The sequence below is a fragment of the Sus scrofa genome, chromosome 9 (assembly GCF_000003025.6).
Source record: "Sus scrofa isolate TJ Tabasco breed Duroc chromosome 9, Sscrofa11.1, whole genome shotgun sequence".
NCBI classification, from domain to species: Eukaryota; Metazoa; Chordata; class Mammalia; order Artiodactyla; family Suidae; genus Sus; species Sus scrofa.
The window spans coordinates 35,681,957-35,702,376 of record NC_010451.4 but is presented as its reverse complement, the minus strand read 5'-3'; the positions used below and the strand labels follow the sequence as shown (position 1 = coordinate 35,702,376).

Genomic DNA, 20,420 nt, shown 5'->3' with positions numbered 1-20,420 from the left:
CCCCCTGGGAGCGCCAGTTGCCTCCTGACTCTCTGAGACACTCTGCAAGATCAGCAGGTGGGTCTGATCCAGGCTCCTTTCAAATCATTGCTTCTGCCCTGGGGCCTGGAACATGCGAGATTTTGTGTGTGCCCTTTTAAAGTGGAGTCTCTATTTCCTACAGTCCCCCGGTTCTCCTGAAAGTATGTCCTGCTGGCCTTTTTTTCCCTTTATTTATACATATTTAAAGATTTTTATTTTTCTATTATAGTTGATTTACAATGTACTGTCAATTTCTGCTGTATAGTAAAGTGATCCGGTTATATATGCATACGAATATATATATATATATGAATATATGAATATGTATATATATACATATTCATGTATATATGTATATATGTATATATGTAAATGTATATATATATACAAGAATGTATATATATATATACATTCTTTTTCTCACATTATCCTCCATCATGTTCCATCACAAGTGACTAGATACAGTTCCCGGTGCTATACTGTCCTGCTGGCTTTTGAAGCCAAACATTCCGATGGCTTATCTTCCTGGTGCAGGGCCCATGAACTGGGAGCCTGATGCAGAACTCAGATTCTTCACTCCTTGGTGATAACCTCTGCAATTAAAATTATCCTCTTGTTTGTGGGTCACCCACTGTGAGGATGGGACTTGACTACATTGTGTCTCTCCTCCTCCTACCAGTCTTGTTGTAGTTCTTTCTTTATATCTTTAGTTGTAGTTTTCTGCTAGTTTTCAGGTCTTTCTCATTGATAGTTGCTTTATAAATCGTTTTCTTTGTGAAAAAACTTCTCACTGTTTGTTCTTCTAGGCTTAGTGAGATCTTTATAATCATTACTCTGAATTCTTAGCTGGAAGATTGCTTACCTCCATTTCACTTAGTTCTTCAGTTGTTATCTTATTTTTCCATTTGGAACGTATTTCTCTCTCTCTTCATTTTGCCTAAGTCTCTGTGTTTGTTTCTCTGTATTAGGTAGATCAGCTGTATCTCCCTGTCTTGAGAGTCTGGCCTTGTGTGGAAGGTATCTTTTGGGGTTTAGTAGCATGGTCAGTCTGGTCTTCCTGGTTACCAGAGCCAGGTCATCCAGGGGTGTCCTCTGTGTTGGCTATCTGTGTTCTCCTATTGTGACTGGGCTGTATGTACCACATGTGGAAGAACTGGTACGTGGGGCTGCCCTTTGGTGAGTCTGGTTATAAGGACCAGCTGCAACTGTTACACAGCTCTTATGTGCAGGGCTGGCCCCTTCCATGGAGACACTTTGGGCAGATGTCAGTGCCATCCGTGGGTGCCTGATGGGACTGCTAGAGCAGGGGGCTTTGCACGGGCTCCAGTGATTGCTGAGGGAGCCTGCCTGGTCTCCTTTGGAAGACTGCTGTCTGGATCTGGTCTGTAGATGAACCCAAGGCAAGTTGAATGGTGAGAGAGTTGGATGAGGAGAGTCAGAAATGGCACTTGACGTACTGGGCCAGCAAAGGAGAGGGTGAGTCACAAAAAACCCCAGTTCCTAGCTCCCCCTCCCCCCAAAACTAGCACCCAGTTCTTCTGCACCTAGAGAAAGTTCCAGGGACAGATCTCTGCCCCTCAAGCATATGCCCTAAAATTAGTCATTGAATATCCTTCATGTATGATCCATTCACTTTTCAAACTACTGTCTGTACTGGGACTTGGAAAGAGAAATTTTTTGTGTATCCTATAAGAGAAGATTCTCATTTTCCTACAGCCCTCTAGCTCTCCTGGACATAAGCCCTCCTGGATTTCAAAGTCAGATATTATGGGGATTTGTGTTCCCAATGCAGGTTCCTCAGGTTGGGGAGCCCATTGTGGGGTTTGGAGCCCTCCCTCTTCAAGGAGGAATCCTAAGACTGTGATATTCCTCCCACCTATGAGTTGCAGTGCTGGAGTGTGGCCTCTGGCCAGACCATGTCCTTTCTATCCATCTCAATGCGGCTTTTTCTTTTCATCTTTAGTTGTGGAAACTTTCTGTTAGTCTTAAGGTTGGTCTCAGAGATGATTTCCCTATACATTGTTGTAATAGGGGTGTGTTTGTGGGAGGAGGTGAGCCAAGGATCTTCCTACTCTTCCATCTTGTTCTGGCCCCTGGATTGAAATAGACTTAACTTTATATATAAAGCTTGGAAATTAGAAGGTATTAGGTTGTTGACTAAATGAGCAAATGAATGAGTGTTGTGTGCATGTATAAAAAAGAAAAATGATAGGGAGTTCTGGTCGTGGCTCAGTGGTTAACAAATCTGCCTAGGAACCATGAGGTTGCGGTTCTATCCCTGGCCTTGCTCAGTGGGTTAAGGATCTGGCATTGCTGTGAGCTGTGGTGTAGGTCACAGATGCGGCTTGGATCTGATGTTGCTGTGGCTGTGGTGTAGGTTGGCGGCTACAGCTCCAATTAGACCTCTAGCCTGGGAATCTCTATATGTCACGGGTATGGCCCTAGAAAAGACCAAAAAAAAAAAAAAAAAAAAGAAAGAAAAAAAAGATAGGATGGGCGGAGGCAAGTAAAATTTCCTCTTTTGTTAACTGCAAGATATCTGCATTACTATATCATTATATTTCATAGACTATTTGACTTTTAAGTTTACATTATGATAATAATAAATACAAATAAAAATAGAACTGAAATGTACATAATTCTAGTTTAGGTTCTGGGGCTCTAAAGGGAAAAATATAAAGCAGGTACAAGATAATTTAAGTCTGGACTTTGGAAGAATGTAAGAATCATTTGGTATGTGACCTTGAAAAAAAAAATCTCTTAAAAATAGAAAATAAATTCCCTATGTCCAATCTTGGTCTTTATCCCATTTGCCAGTGATTATGTGAAACTTACTTTTTCTTTCCTATTTTTTTTGGGGGGGGGTAATTTCCTGTCACAGTCTGAACTTAAACTTGACATTGATTGTATCAGCTTGGAGAAAACCCAGAAAATCAGTAGGGAAGTACTGAATGATTATACGATTAAGCTTAAGTGGAGGGTTAGGAGTTCCTTTACTTTCTGACTGAATCCAAGTGATAAAAAAGAGTCATCACTTTTTTTACTTTATTTACTACATAAAGGTAGTGCACTTTATTATTGAACTATTTAATATGTTCTACAATATAAAGAGTAGTTATATTTACAATGTTTACAAGATTCAGAAAAATGTCCTCAAAGGTATTGTTGAATGTTTTGCTTCTTTTTTGTTATGCTCACTGCACACAATTGAAGAATACATGGGAAATACTACTGAAATAAATTATGAATTTAACTTTTTTTCTGTTTAAAGAGAAATATTATTTGCCTTTCCCTTAACTAAGGCAGAAACTTTTATGTTGCTGCTCTCTGTTTAATGCTAGTAAAACTAATTGATTTTATATCTCTAAAATTATCAAGCAGACTTTCCTTTTATCTTCTTCTAAAGAAATTGAGCTCTGGAATGCTTGTGATAGCAACAATAATGGAAACTATTCTATTAAGTGTTCTTGTATGATCAACTAAAATAAATTTAAACAGTTTAATCTTAGAAGTCACAATTCTTTCAAGACACAGAAAACTATTTTTCTTCAAAAATTTAGACTTTGCTTTCTTTACTTTTCAGTTTTTTGTTTTTGTTTTTGTTTTACTTTATAAGAAAAAGAGGAATAGTTGCGACCATGGCAGTAGTGGCTAAGAGGTAATTAGAGACCCATTTCTAACCCCTACAAACTCCATTTGTACTAGGCTGACTGAGATCTGTAAAGGTGTTTTCATTTTCTGTGAAAACAACAAACCTGATGCATTGTAATGGGACTTGCACATTCAAATCAATTTGCTAAAAAGTAGGGTTAAAGAAGTAAAATTCATCTTTTTTTGGGGGGGGAATATAACCTCATGTCTCTTAAATTTTTTCTTACTTTGCTGCATTTCCTGATCAAGCCAAGTTCCACATGCAAAAGCAGCTCCATAATGAAGCAAAAGCCACACTCCCTGCCAGTAATGCAGTGTGGGAAACTGCTGATGAGATTTCTTCGCTGTAGTAATTGGAATGCCTGATTTGTTCCCATTGCAACTTACACATTGTTATTTAACATACGGAAATGAAACTCTTGTGATTTTTTCAGCTTATACTACAAACTCTAGAAAAACCCAGTTGCCCATCATCTTTGGTGACTGAGACATTCTGGACAAGATAATCTGATTCTCACTCTCAGGTGACTGAGAGTCTACCTTCAGAAACTTTGGGTGCTACTCGGTGCTCTTCCCTTAAATAAAAAAGATATCTCTTGCCTGTGTCTTCAAGTGAAGCTCATTCAGACTTTCATCAACAATAATTTTTTAACTTCCCTTTCAAATCACTAGTGATATATTGGTAAATATATAATAAATATAATATAATAAAGTATAATAAACATAGATTCTGCTCTGATGGAGATATTTCAACAGCAAAGATAGACGGTTAAAGTCATGCAATACAAGGAATCCATTTTCTTGCTACCTCCAATCTTTATCACTTTATCTTGAATTGCTGTTCCATTTTCATTTCTAATTTCATTCCTTACCCAATTTTTACTGCTAGAACTAGTACCTGCCTTCTGGGCTTTTTCAGACCTTTGTTTTTCACATTTGTTTTTGTCTGGAATTCCCTTACCTTTTTAATCTGTTCCTGGGAAAATACAATGTATTTGCATTTAAAATGTCTGTTTTCTCTGTGAAGCATTTCTAACTGTCTTGATTATATTCAGTCATCACATCTTCTGGGTTCCTGATGCACTTGTAATATTTCTGTTTCTGAACCCATCAAATTGTCTTATAATTATTTATTCATGTTTCTGAATTTACTAAATTTAGTAAATTTAGATTTACTGAAAATTATGTGTTTAGTAATCTATTTATGAATAAACTACTGCTTGAATGTAAGCAGTCTTAGTGTAGAGAACATGTTTTCTTCATCTCTGTTCAGCCCTGCAGTGCCTGCAATGATGTTTGGCACATAGATGTTGAATTAATATATTAGGAATCAAATGAAGAATTGTTTAGTCTACTGCTGTTGACTCATTCCTACCATCAGGATGTATGCTGCTTAATCCTACAGATGATTCAAATAATCAAAACTATTGTCTCCAATTAGCAGATTTCTTCTTCAGCGACGACTCCTTATAACCGAAGCTAGTTTTCCTCTTCTCTTTATGTTTCTTTTTGTCACTACTATCCCTTTCTTTTGTGTCTTTGAGATTTAAAAAAAAATTTAGTATGAAAAAAAAAAGGCCTTATGGCCATCAGCCAGTAACTAAAATGCTCATTTCCTTCCAGATAATGATGCAACCAGTTATGCCACAAGGAGGCAGGCTGTGTAAGCCTTTGGCTCTTTCTGATGCTCTGTTCAGAGTCAGAAATGTTTTTGGAAGTGGAGGTGGATTGAGCAGAGTTCTAGATTTAATAAAATTATGTTAGAGAATTCTGAAAATCTGTAAATGCAGACTCTAAATAAACAGGTCTTATCTGTTGCCACACATTCGTTAATTTGCCAAAAATCCTGTCTGGGATCTGAGAGCTCACTTAGGTGGAGGACTTTTCTTTTTTCTGATTGATTTTTTTTTCTATTGATCATGCCCTGAAACAGGATTATTGACTTACTTTTGTGATGTAATAAGTCTCTGAGAGGTCAATCATGGCTCCTGGGCTTTTTGATTAATTGCAAATAGTATGACAAAGTCACTGGGTGTGCCAATTATCTGAGATTCACATTGTGTCTAATAGGACACTGAATTTCTCTTTCATATAGTGAAAGTGAGAATACTGCTGAAAGAGGCATCAATTAATTTGAGGTATTCAATAAAGAGGCAGTTTGAGATACCTGTGATCCAACTGTAGAGCCATTTTTCTCCAAACTTCTGCTAAACATCTATTTCATACTGTAAGGTTGGTACTTATCATTTTCCCTGATAAATTCTTGGTTAGACACTTAAAAAACATCCTAGAACCAAAAAAAAAAAAAAAAAAAAAATTGTCCTAGGGTCAATTTAGTTCTAGTTATCTAATGCCTCTGATGTCATTATCTACTGAATAAGAACTGGCACCCATAGCAAAATTCCTGAGATGCTTGATCATTTTCTATGGTTTGAGCCTTAGTTAACCAAATAAGAGTTACTAACCAGAACAGAAATTGATCATCAATTTATCTTCAGCAGAGCATAGTGCCTGACCTAAATAAAGTGGACACTCAATAAATATTTGTACAATGAATGAATATACAGAAAAGACCACTTGACTGAGGTTTTACTTCATGCTTCTTTCCAAGGTATAGCCTATGTTTAAAACTGCATATTGATTCAGGATCAAATGCAATTGTCAGGGAGTCTTCATTGGAAATAGCATTATCGAGTGAGCAGAGTTTTCAAGATAATCTCAGTCCAGTTCTTCTTATTTAAAATAAGGAGAGAAGACTCACAGGCATTATGTTACTTCACTTACTCTTTAAAAATAAACCATTGAATATTTCTTACTCATCTCTCAAAAAGTGAAAACATTCATCTTTTTAAAGAAACATCCTAATTTGGGGGATATAAGTCAACTGACCAAAGGAAGAGGTAGAAGAAAATACATGCCATCCCATTGCCCAGTGTAATGACTGTATTTCAGAGGATGAGTTATGTGTTCATAAAAGGAGGGCTTCACTGACTACAGAACACAGGAATCTAGCTGCATGACCCTGAGATTTTTTCATGGCGGAGCAAAAACATGTGAACAACCACTAGCCTTAAGTGCTATTTTGTTCAAATAATCTTTGATGTCAGAAAGACAGTTAAAATCAAGTTTGTTGCTGCTTTTTTTGCTATTGGGTTAAACATATGAATCAAAGTCTTGCACTTAAATATTCAATTGATAAGGCATTAGATAAAATCATGAGGGACTTTTTGCAACCAATCAAGTTCAGAATTTAAAATCAATAGATATATGTGAAAATAAAATATGAAAATATTCCAACTATAAAGCACTTATTTTGATTTAAAAACAACTCATTTGTTTCCAGCTACATTAAGCTGTTTTGAGCTATTTCATAAAATAATTGATATATTGTTAGATGGAGAAAACTAGGTAAGATGAATAAAGGCTAGTGTCCAAAATGGTATATTCCTTAAAGTAAAAGTTGAAACTTTTTACATCAGTAACTGATCACCAATTCAACAAACACTCAAAAAAGACTTTTATTTTCGTCTGCCTCTGTAGAATATGGAAGTTCCCAGGTCAGGGATTGAATCTGAGCTGCAGCTGTGATGTACACCACAGCTGTGGCAATACCAGATTCTTAACCCACTGAGCCAGGACTGGGATTGAATGCACACCACCACAGAGACAATGCCAGATCTTAACCTGCTGAGCCACAGTGGGTTACTTTAGTTTTAAATTTCTTTTCAGAGTTTTTCCCTGCAGATGAGTGAATCAAATTACCCACTGGGTTTAGAGAGCCAAAGCTGGAGCATGATACAAACAATATAATAAATCTAACTTTGTAGTTTTGTTATATTTCTATTGCCTTAAATAGCTCAGTGGGTGATATTTAAGCAAATTCTTCCATTTTTTCCCCCTATGGTGTAATTTAAGGCAGAAAAATCAATACACCTTAAACCACATTTTCAAATACTTGTTTTGAAATGTTTGAACGAATATATGGCTAACTGCTATTTTAACTAGCAATGCATTTATAAGAAATAATTAGTTCATAGCATGAAAGTAATTTGGAAAACATGTACATAAGATAAAGTGCTTCTTGAACCACAGTTGTCCATTTGATATATTTTGAGAGAAAACTGCGTGAGCTATTTCCATAAGTTTTAAAAAATTGATACAAAGTAAATTAATTATGTAATTATTGACAGTATGCCATCACAATATGAAGTGCTCATTCATATAGAAATTTACTAACGCATCCCCTTATCCTCACCATCTTCTGAAAAAGGGCCACCTTTTGTCAAAGGCATTTTTTTTTTTTTTGGAGGAAGACAGAGATGGCAGAGGAGGATGTTGAGCTCCCTTCCACCCATGAACACATCAAAAACACATCTACATGTGGAGTAACTCTAGGTGTAAACAAAATAGAGACTAGCAGAAATGCTCTTCCACAACCAAGGCTGTAAGAAAGATCCACACAGAGATGGGCAGGAAGGGAAAAGAAGCACTCAGATAGGGACAAGGACATAGAAAAGGAGAGGGATATCACGGAATTGGATATCCTCCGTGGAGAGTCAGGGGCTCAAACCACATACTGGGGACCCTGGGATCCAACACTGGGAAGACAAGTCCGCTTAGCTGTTTGAAAACCAGTGGGACTTAACAGGAAGCTGTAAGAAACAGAGATTTCAGTTTTGAAGAACGTGCACACAAATCTGCTTCTGAGAACAAGGTGAAGCAAGCAGACTGAAAACTACTTGGGGCTCTGGCAAGTTTCCTGCAATTGCCGCAGAGCACACCTAAGCCCGCACTGGGAACCCCTCTTGCTCTTGTGCAGCTCTGCACTAGGGTGAAGGTGGCTATTGCTTAGGGAGGGAAGGAGCTTGCTGGGGCCCTGCCCTGCATCTGAACAAGGCAAGGATGGCCAATGCCAGAAAGTAAAGAGGACACAATTTGGAAGTGGCCTGGGACCCTGACTGGTAGACAATGACAGCTAAAGTGTGTACCGCAGGCTATGCCAAGTGCCCACTCCAACCGCTCGTGATCCTGTCTTTACTGTCTTTACTACTGAGATTTTCCCTTTCTTATGAATTCTTACTTCTTATTGTAGCCTTTTCTTTTCCATTTACCCTTCTTGTAGGGTTGGTTTAGTATTATAACAAGCCCCCAGGTAATATCACATTCAATGGTGAAAAGGTGAAAACTTTACCTTTAAAGCAAGGAACAGGACAATGAGGTCCATTCTTGCCACTTCTATTTAAAGTATTTGAAGGCCTATCCACAGAAGTCAGACAAGAAAAAGAAATAAAAGGCTTCCATGTAGGAAGAGAATAAGTCAAACCATCTTTATTTGCAAATGGCATGTTAATATATATATAGAAAACCCTAAAGTTTCTACCAAAAAACTATCAGAATAAATGAATTTAATATAATTGTAGGATAGAAGATTTATATACAAAAATCTGTTCTTATTCTATACACGAATAACAAACTGTCAGGAAGAGAAAGCAAGAAAATCATCCCATTTAAAATCACATCAAGGAGAGGAGTAGGCTCCAATCAAGATGGTGGAAGAGAAGGATGGGGGGACTCATCTCCCCTGACAAACACATCAAAAATACACCTACACATATAACAATCCTCACAGAATACCTACTGAACACTGGCGAATCTCAGATGACCAAAATTGCAAGAAAGATCACCACATAACTTTTGTGTAAGACAAAAGACAAGAAAAAAAAAAAAAAGGGAATCTGGATGGGTCCTGCACCCCTGGGAGCAAGCTGTGGAAAAGGAAAGGTTCCTTCACCCTGGGAAGTCCCTTTACTGCTGAGGATTTCAGCCAGGACAGAAAGGGAGCTTCAAACGCTCAGAGGTGAGTGCAGCAGCTGGTTTGCAGCAGGCAGAACAGAGGGAGACCTACATAGGCAGTCCTGGCCACTGGGATGCTGTTGCCAGCCTGAGATGCATGTCGGCTGGTGTACATGGGGGCTGGATGCTAAAATTCAAGCTTCAGATGAAAGACCTGGGGAAAGGACTGGGCTTGGCTGAGCAGAGAGCCTAAAGTGGCTGGTGTGTGGTATGGGTCACAACCAGGGGTTTATTTGGAAAGAGCCCAGGAATGGCATAGAAGTGAAGTGCCATTGTTAATGGGCACACAAAGGGAGGAGAGGGGCCGGCCACAGCAGCCTCATTTTTGGTGTATTCATACTGGGCATGGCTCCTCCTCTATGAGTTCTGGGAGTGCTGAAATGCAACTGGGTTGCTCATGCAGAGGCAGGTTGAAATCAGAGCCTATGTCTAGGGGCTCAGGACTCAGGAAAAAGGGTTGAAACCTGAGCTCTCTTCATGTGGCTGTGCAATCTGTGGATTTATGCTGCAGCTGCTGACTGTGTAAACTCAGCACTTGCAGGACATCTGGGTGGATGACTGGTGCTTCCATGTCTAGAATGGGCCAGTGTTAGCAGCTATGGGTTTTGTTGGTATGCATGTGGCAGTGGGGCCAGAATCTGGGCTGCTTCCAGGGTAAGTCCAGGTGTATGACTACTGCAATCTTGATACCTACTTCAGTGGACTGCCCCTAGAAATTTGTGCTGGTGGCTTTGTGAACACAGTGCCTGAGAGACACCAGGGTTAATTGTCTGCCTTCCCATGTTGAGGTGGGGCCAAGGGCAGTGCCAACAACAGTGTACTTTGTGAACCTGCACAATGGGTGACAAACGACAGCTCAGAGAGCACTTCACAGTGGATAGTGGCTCCTTTCCCAGTGGGAGTCCCAGTCCCACCTATCTCACACTGCAACTCATAAGCAGGTCTGGGGCTTCTACTCCAACAAATGGTGAACAGACCCTGCTGCTAACAGGGCTGTGACAACCACAGAGCAAAGAGAAGGCCCTGCTCAATATCCAATGAAGGATCTGATCACAACATCTAGTCATGTCCCCTATGAAGGGGAAAATGGCCAGAACACACTGAGGAAAAATGTGTCAGGCATACATACTAAAAACAGTCCTTGTACCAACAATATTAGACTCACAGAGGCTACACAGGGACATTCCCACATATAAAAACAGCCCTCCAAGATCACAGCAGATAAAAGTTTCTCCTAAGCTCAAAGAGTAAGAAAAATAAAAGTAAAATGAAAAAGCAGAAGGACCACTCTCAACTAAAAGATCAAGAAAAATCCCTGAAAGAAACAAACAATGAAACAAACTTTTCCAGTCTACTAGACTCCAAGTTCAAAAAGGAGGTAATAAAAATGCTGAAAGAATTAAGAAAGGCTCTTGATAGAAATGCAGGTTACTGTAAAAAGGAACTAGAAACTTATACAGAAGAACCAAGAAAAATTAGAAAAGTCATTTACCAAGATGAAAGTTTAGCTAAAGGCAATAAATAGCAAACTGAATAGTGCAGAAGGCAAATAAGTGATCTGGAAGATAGAATAATGGAAATCACCCAATCAGAACAGCAGACAGAAAGGAAAATGAGAAAAATGAAAGCAATATATGAGACCTATGGATAATATAAAACATAGCAATCTATGCATAATAGTGATGTAAGAAGGAGAAGAAAGATAAAAGGGGATCAAAAAATGTATTTGAAGATGTTATGGCTGAAAATTTCCCAAACCTAAAGAAGGAAACAGATATCCCTGTATGGGAAGTACAGACAGTCCCATACAAGATGAAACACAAATGGATCTATGCCATGACATATTATAATTAAAATGATAAAAACTAAAGCTAAAGAGAAGATGCTAAAAGCAGCAAGAGAAAAAACAAAAAATTAGTTACAAGGGAATCCTTTCCCACATAAAGTTATCAGCTGATATCTCTACAGAAATGCTGCAGGCCAGAAGGGAGTGGCAAGATATGTTAAAGTCCTGAAAGTAAAAAAAAAAAAAAGACTTGAAACTCAGGATACTCTACCCAGCAAGATTATCATTTAGAATAGAGGGAGAGAGAATTTCCCAGACAAGCAAAAAAATAAAAGAATACAATAATAGTAAACCTACCCTAAAAGAAATATTGCAAAGTCATCTCAAAAAAGAAAAGAAACAAGACTCTACAGGAAAGGAGAAAAACATAATTAGATCATTTAAATAAACCTGTACAAGTACACAGAATACATTTTTGTGTGTGTATGAAAACAATAACTACAATGAATGGCAAAAGGATAAACAAAAAGATGTAAAAGAAGACATCCAAATCATAAAATGTGGGGAAGGGAGTAAGAAAATGTAGGTTTTTTTATTTTTTAAGAATATGTTTGAGCCTGTATGATTACTGGTCTAAAGTAGATAGGAGGAGGTCTAAGATGGAAGAGTAGCAGGACGTGAGGCTCACCTTCTCCCACAAATACATTGAAAATACAACTACATGTGGAACTATTCACACAGAAAATTTGCAAAAAACCGACCAAAGACCTCAGGATTATGATAGAGAAAGACAAACTTTATAAAACCAGATAGAACAAAAGAAAGAAGAAAGAAGAAGAACAAGAGAAAAAGAAGCACAAGGAAGCAAGACAGGACCTGTTCTCCCAGGAGGGAGCTGGAAAGAAGAATAGCTCCTGCACCCTGGGAAGTTCCCCCATCAGCAAGGAGATCAGTCGAAAACAGAGGAGGAGCTCTAGATAAACAGTGTGAAGCAGTTAAAAAGGACACAATCCTTCACAAATGGTCAGTGCTTTGGACAATGGGCAACTGTAGGTTGGTGCCAGCAGGTGTTGGGAATTAAAACTCTGGCCTTAGAGTTGAGACCCAAAGAGGGTGCCTGGGCTGGCCATGTGGAGAAAAACTGGGGTTGGCCATGCAGAAACAGCCTGGAGGGACTAGAGTATATAGTGGGTGATCACAATGGGAGTGTCTAAGTGGAGACAACCCAGTTCGGATAGAGACTAGATACCATTGATTGGGGGTGCTAGAAGGAAGAGGCAGGATCCATCACTACAGCCTTGTTCTCTGCATGCAGTGGCTCAAGCTGCAGCACACTGCCTACTTCAGCTAGGGGAACCACTTGGTGGCAGTGGTTGCCAGCATCAGCTGGGAAGCAGACCTGCCCTTAGGGCTACAGACTTCTGGGAGCAGGTGGAGTAACCACCTGGGGGAATAACACAAGTTCCTGGTTCCCGCCTGTGACCCCACGCTAATGGACCCCAACCTGCTCCAGAAGAGGTGCACCCACTCCCTGCAAGAGCAATAGTCTGCTCAACCAGGGAAAACACAGGTGCCTTGGCTCTGCTCAGACTCTGAAGGGGCTCACCCTAGAAGAGCTGTCAGTGGCAGCGCCCATTCCCCATGAGAGGGCCACTGGTGCCTGCTGCCTGCCAGGAGCTTATATGTGGAATCTAAAATATGATACAAATAAACTTATTTACAAAAAAACCACAACAGATCCACAGATACAGAGAACAAACTTACGATTACCAACATCATAGAAAGGACTGGGAATTTGAGATTAGCAGATATAGACTAGATGAACAACAAGGTCCTACTGTACAGAACAGGGTATCCTCTAATAAACATAATGGAAAAGTATATATATATATATACACACACACACACACACATATACATATATATATACTTCAAATCTCATACATATATGAGATTTGAAGCTGATACAAATACTTGAAAGATATCTCATGTTCATGATTGCAAGAATTAATATTTTTAAAGTGTCCATACTATCCAAAGCAATCTATAGATTTAATGCAATCCTATAAAAATACCTATTACATCTTCACAGAACTAGAAAAAATAATCCAAAAATTTATATGGAACCACAAAAGATCCTGAATAGCCAAAGTAATATTGTGAAAAGCAAAACAAAACACAAATGGAGTTATCAGGCTCTCTGATTTCAAAGTACACTACAAATCTAAAGTAATCAAAACAATATGGTACTGGAATAAAAACAGATATGTAGATCAATGGAACAGAGTAGAGAGCCCAGAAGTAACCCTCACACCTATGGTCAATTAATCTATAAAAAAGACACAAAAATATGTAATAGAGAAAGGATACTCCCTTCAATAAATGGTGATGGGAAAACTTTACAGTTACATGTAAAAGGGTGAAATTAAGACGTTTGGTCATACCACATACAAAAACAAACTCAAAATGTATTAAAGCCCTAAATGTAAGACTGGGAACCATAAAACTCCTATAAGAAAACACATGTAGAACACATTCTTTGGTATAGGTTATGGCAAGATATTTTGGATCATTCCTGCCCAAGCAAACAAAAGCAAAGATAAACAAATGGTAAACTTAAAATCTTTTTCACAGCAAGGAATTGACAAAATGGAGAGATAACTTAATGAGATAAATTATTTACCAATGATATGACTGATAAGGGATTAATATCCAAATGTATAAACAGCCAATACAACTCAGGATTAAAAAAACCACAAACAACCTGATTAAAAAATAGGCAGAGGACCTGAATAGACATTTTGCTAAAAAAGACAGAGATAGACAAGGAGTACATGAAAAGATGCTCAACATTACTAATAATTAGAGAAATGAACTTCAAAACCACAGTGAGATAGCACCTCACACCTGTCAGAATGGTTATTTTTGTCAAAAATCCCACAAGTGTTTACAAGGATATGGAGAAAAGGGTACAGTGTTAGTGTGAATGTAAACTAGTGCTTCCACTATGGAAAACAGAATAGAGGTTCCTCAAAAAATTAAAAAATAGAACTATCACACGATTTAGGAATTCTACTTCTGGGTATATATCTGAAGAAAATGAAAACGCTATTTAAAAAGATATATATAGGAGTTCCTGTCGTGGCTCAGCAAGTTACAAACCCGACTAGTATCCACAAGGATAGAGAGGTTTGATTGCTGGCTTCTCTCAGTGGGTTAAGGATCCAGTGTTGCTGTGAGCTGTGGTATAGGTCACTGATGTGGCTCAGATCTGGTGTTTCTGTGGCTGTGGCGTAGGCTGGTAGCTGAAGCTCTGATTTGATCCCTACCCTGGGAACTTCCATATGTGCTCTGAAAAGCAAAGCAAAAAAAAAAAGAGAGACACACCCCAGTGTTCATGGTAGCGTTATTTACAATAGCCAAGATATTAGAAGCAACCTGTGTCTATTGACAGAGAGTGGATAAAGCTGTGACGTTTATATACACAGTGAAGTATTACGCAGCCATAGGAAAGAATGAAATGTTGCCATGTGCAACAACATGGATGGACCTGGAGGGTACTATGTTTAGTGAAGTAAGTCAGAAAGTCAGATATTGTATGTCATTACTTACATGTGAAATCTAAAAAATAAAGGAATTAACATAACAAAATAGAAACAGATGCACAGATATAGAGAACAAACTATTGGTTACTAGCAGGTAGAGGGAAGAGGGAAGGACAAGGCAGCAGTACAGGATTAAGAAGTACAAACTACTATGTATAAAATAAGTAGGATTCAAAGATATGTTGTACAGTACAGGGAATATAGCCAATATTTTATAATAACTCTAAATGGAGTATAATCTATGGAAATATTGATTCACTGTTGTACACCTGAAAATCATCGATACTTTAATAGAAAAAAATCAGAGACATTTTTCTGATCAGGATTACTTGGCCTTTTATTTTTTAAAAAGTGCTTTGTTTGATTCTCTCAAATTTTCTATTGCTATTTCAGCTTATTAAAGAAGATGCTGAAACATAGTTATTGAAGCACATATACAAATTTCTCACAAAGTTTGAATTAGCTCTTATTTTTAGATGAGTCAAGAATGACCCCAAGAACTATTAAAAGTGATTTTGTTTAGGAATTCCCTGGTGGCTCAGTGGGTTAAGGATCTGGCATTGTCACTGTTGTGGCATGGGTGATGCTGTGACAGGGTTTCAGTCCCTGACCTGGGAACTTCTGCATGCCATGGGTGTGGCCAAAAAACCAAAGGTGATTTTGCTTAGAGCTACAGGAATTAAAGTATGGACAGTAAAAAAAAAAATTCAGAATAGGAAATGGCTTTTCTTGCGGGAGAAATTTTATAGGGCAATTAAGAACAGAACATTTTTACAGTAGAGTAGACTTTGTTACAACATATGAGATTTATACTTGAGTGGCATTTTAGAGAGAAAAAATTCTATTCATAGTCTCATTATTACTATGAAATCATGATAGAAAAGAAACCCTTTAGAATTCTGTAAGAGTTGAAATAGAAATAATAATGGTAAACACTCAAGTTTTCTAAGTTCTGGGGATCTAATGTCTAATAGCATGGTGACTATAGTTAACAATACTGTATTATATACTTTAGAGTTGCTAAGAGAGTAGATCTTAAATACTCCTACCCTTAAAAAGAAATGATAATTATGTGAGGTGTTGGAGGTGTTAGCTAACCCTACTGTGGTAATATTTCACAATGCATTTGTGTATCAAAAAAATCATGTTGTATTCCTTATACTTACACACTGATGTATGTTAATCATATCTCAATAAAACTGGAAAAAATAGAAATCACAACAAAAATGTCTAATTTCCTTCGCAAAAGCTTATTTAAGGCTTATTTATTCAACAAATTTATCCATAGCACCTGGGTTCTTAGAAACCTGCTAGGCCTCTGAAACGGGTGCTTTAGTCACTCGGTTGCCTTCTCCAAAGGCAATCTTTTAAGCACAAGTCTTTTAGCATGTGGAGGGTCTTTCTGAGCCTTACTCATTATCTGACAGGAACTTGGCAATCAAGGAAGTTCTTAGAATTGGCTGCTCAGTGGGATTCATGAGGAGTTATTTACAAAGCTTCAGTTGTTTATGTCAAACAACTCAAACTCTCAACATAGGGGTGGGAATGGAAGGGAGGAAAAGTGGGAGTTGGAGCTGAGGTGCCTAGGTCTTGCTGAAGAAAGTAAGATGTTTTTTAAAAAAAATCGGATTCCATAAATGCACACTAAAATGTTCATATACCTTGTTACACTGATTATTAATCATATTATTACAATAATAATCATAATTGCAACCTTAATTAATTTTTGGACTCCCTAAGGAATAAACTTGAGTGATGTAAAATTAACATTTTCTAATATAATATTAACATATTTCATCAGTCAATTTTTTTCATCTATAAAAGGATACCAGGAAGATAATAGATTCCTGTTATGGTACAGTCTGGCTTTACCAGACCTTTAAAAGAAATTCATGCTTTTCTAATTTTAACCTTTCCAAATACTAATATATTTGAAGAAGGAAACTTATGGCATCTAGTTTAGTGTCCTTGGATTCAAGGAGGAATCTCTGAAACGTATCTTGGTTTTGATCTGTATAGATGAGTATTTAAGTTATTCTTATAAATAAGCCTCCAAATTGGTTAGTTATTTTCTATAATCAAATCATATTGCTATGCAAATAAACTGTATATAGCAAACTAACCAACAAAACATGCTACAATACTGTCTAACTAACCTATTTTAGATAAATATGAGCAAACATTTTTAAAACCACTAGATGGCATTCATTCACTGCAATTTTGGCCAAATTGCAGAAGAAAATGTTATCATGATATGCAGGGCTATGGGGAAGGCAAATGTTATCCATTATTTGATAATATTTTTCTATCATTTAACACAATGAAAAAATTCAATTTTTATCTTTTCCTGTGTGCTTGAATCCCATCAACAAACACTCATTGAAAGCTTCATTTAAGGATTCTTCCTTTGAGAGGTGAGTTGAAAACCAGCCTCACTGTAGCAGTAATATATTTACTTACAACATCTAGAAGAAAATACGCTATACTTTCTAACATGCCACATCATTTTATTTTATTTCATTGCTCTACTAATTCATGTGGATATTTCTTATCTAGCTATTTCTCTAAAGGTTAGCAAAGTACAGAGTCACAAATATTAACATTTTCTAACATTTTAGATGGCACTGATCTTTAAAAATCAATGTTTATGAATATAGGAAGTCAACAGCTCTTGAGTCACGAAAAGTTCTTCTAATGTACGTCTTAAAAATGTGTGAGAAATAGTGCTTCTAACTGTAGTGAGAACCAAAATGGCCTTTGGTGAGAAAAGATATGACTTAGTCTTGGAGATTAATAAATCATGGCACAAAAACTCCCAAACTCCACATTTCAGGCTAAATGATTGGGAGAAGATATCGATTGGCCAACAAAAGTCAACTCTTTTTGTAGACAGTCTAGGTTAATAATAACATAAAATCCAGGACTTACCTGTTCCAATATATTTTGAAGCCGCTCTATCTCACAGTCTATTACAAATTTCTTCTCTTGTCGTCTATCAAGTTCTTCTAGAAGTTGTCTATAGCTCACATCATTAAAATTTTCCACACATATAGCACTGACATGCCAACCATTTTGTCCTGCTTTTTCCATAATAGCTTGAAGTATCGAGTATCCTAGTGAGGAAAAAAATTCAGAGGGGTTTCTAAAAACATGCCCTTAAACAACTTTTACAGGAACTAAGTCTACATTAATATTTTACATTCCAATATATACAATGAATTCTTAGTAATTTAAAAATCTGAGTGGCTATTTCTAAATCATTTAATTTTGCTTTTTTTATGGAGGGCAAAAATGTTCCTTACAAATATTTCTTGAAAGAAGTAGCAGCACCCTACCTTGAGTAAGCTCTCAAAAGCTCTCTACTGGAGAATATTTCATTGCTTTAGATACATTTTTTTTTTTTGGTCTTTTTTTGCCTTTCCTAGGGCCACACATGAGGCATATGGAGGTTCCCAGGCTAAGGGTCTAATGGGAGCTGTAGCCGCCGGCCTACACCAGAGCCACAGCAACGCGGGATCCGAGCCGTGTCTGCAACCTACACCACAGCTCACAGCAACACCGGATCCTCAACCCACTGAGCAAGGCCAGAGGTCGAACCTGCAACCTCATGGTTCCTAGTTGGATTCATTAACCACTGAGCCACGACAGGAAATCCTAGATATATTTTTGTTGTGATAAACCAAAAACAAAATCCAGCACCACCTGTGGTCAAGAAAAATTTCATAAACTTTCTGTTAATTTTACCCACTAGACAGAATTCATTTTGAACAATTGTTTTGATTCTCTACTTGAGCAAGGGAGTAACAGTAGCTTTGGGTTCAGCTATGGAAGAGAGGATATAAAATAAATATTGCAACAGTCTTTATTAAGGACTCATTATTGTAAATGGAAAAGGCATTTTTAAACAGTTCCTGTCTTGGAAGGGAACTGATGTAGATTGGGGGTGAATCGGATGAAAACTAGATGAGGTAGTGGGCACTTAAACTCATATTCTAGTAGAGGAAACAGACATTCACATAAACACAAGTAAGTTAGTTTAAAACTGTGTAATGATGGCTATTCTCAAGATAAAGTGTTAGCCTAAGGAAAGGTTTGCTAAAATCTGCCTTGATGAGACAAGGAAAAATACCAATGAAGAGAAACAACTTGAACTGGGCCTTGAAGGTGGAGAAAATGCTTCTAAGATTGCTGAAGGAATATTTATCAGTTGGGGGCAAACTTCTAGAGAGGATGGAATGGTCTTTACCCTCTTGATCCAAATCTGCCTGCATGTGGAAAAGAAGTCACAGGTCTTAGTGTCTAGGTTAAGAAATCAGGGCAAAACATGTGAACCTGGCACTTAGAACATTTCTTCATGCCAATATTGTCTTGAAATCTTGCTTCTTCCGACTCTCAGTTTTGAGTTTGAATGTGAAAAAAAGGGAAAAGAATCTTTGAATCTGATATATAGAACTTTTAAACAAGGATTGTTTAGGATAAGAGCCTGTTGGTTATCTTTTCCCATTGTGGCTTAATATAAAAAATGCTAATTTTCTTTAAGAAGTTCCTGTTGTGGCTCAGTGGGTTAAGGACCCAGCATTGTCTCTGTGAAGACGTGGGTTCGATCCTTGGCTTCATTCAGTGGGTTAAGGATCTGGTGTTGCTGCAAGCTGTGGCATAGGTTGTAGATGCGGCTTGGATTTGGTGCTGCCCTGGCTATGGTGTAGGCTACAGCTGCAGCTCCAGTTTGACCCCTGTGATTCCATATGCTGCAGGTGTGGCCATAAAAAGAAAAAAAATTCTAACACTTATTTGAGCTCACTTTATGGCAGCTGCCTATAGTTTCTCCCTCTCTTGGTCCCTGGAGCTAGACTGGAGAGCTGGGTAGATTAAAAGTGAAAACTTAAAATGAATGCAAAGCATTTGTGAGATAAGAACACATTTACTCACTTTTCTGATTGATATGTGAGTCACTCAGATTCAAAGATTTTGATTTTTAGGTATGTTTTTCTACAAGTCTGAGTTTTAAACATTACGGATGTTCAGTTAATAACAGATGGGACCGATGATGAGATCATATTTAAAATATAAATTACCTGACATCCTGCCAAATGAACTACTGCGGCAGTCAGGATTCATTTTTTTCTAAACCAAAAAATAATTCCCCAAAGAGGAAGAAAGAGGGCATGTTAATTCCTATATAATTATTCTAGTATATCTATTGCTCCATTTAGTCTTTCTTTTTGTGATGTATGCTCATAATGATCTGAAATCCAGTACTCTTTCCCTTGTTTCCTATTTTATGCATATGTGACATGACAGTCTGAGTCCTGGCTTAATGTCATCAATCAGGACACTGAGGGATTCTCCTGGGTACAAAAGCCCCTCTGTGTCCTCCATTTCTTGTTTTTAGAGAAAGGCTTTAGTCTCCTAGGCCTTCCCTGAGTTCCACAGAGCAGACTCAAGCTGTTACTAATTAAGGAAATGAAGGAACACAGAAACAAAGGAAAGCAAATCCAAAGGGT

General features: G+C 37.7%; 1 protein-coding gene across 14 annotated transcripts in view; it reads right to left on the bottom strand.

Annotated features, from left to right (window-relative positions):
* Positions 1-20,420, bottom strand: part of GRIA4 (glutamate ionotropic receptor AMPA type subunit 4) — a 361,930-nt gene that overhangs the window by 101,613 nt on the left and 239,897 nt on the right. For all 14 annotated transcript variants that reach the window (XR_002335616.1, XM_021062721.1, XM_003129821.5 and 11 more), the window contains one exon: positions 17,845-18,029. Coding sequence is in view for 13 of the 14 variants with exons in the window: in XM_021062721.1 (XP_020918380.1) it covers positions 17,845-18,029 (185 nt within the window). In the remaining variant the exon portion in view is untranslated. The remainder of the gene's footprint in view (positions 1-17,844; positions 18,030-20,420) is intronic.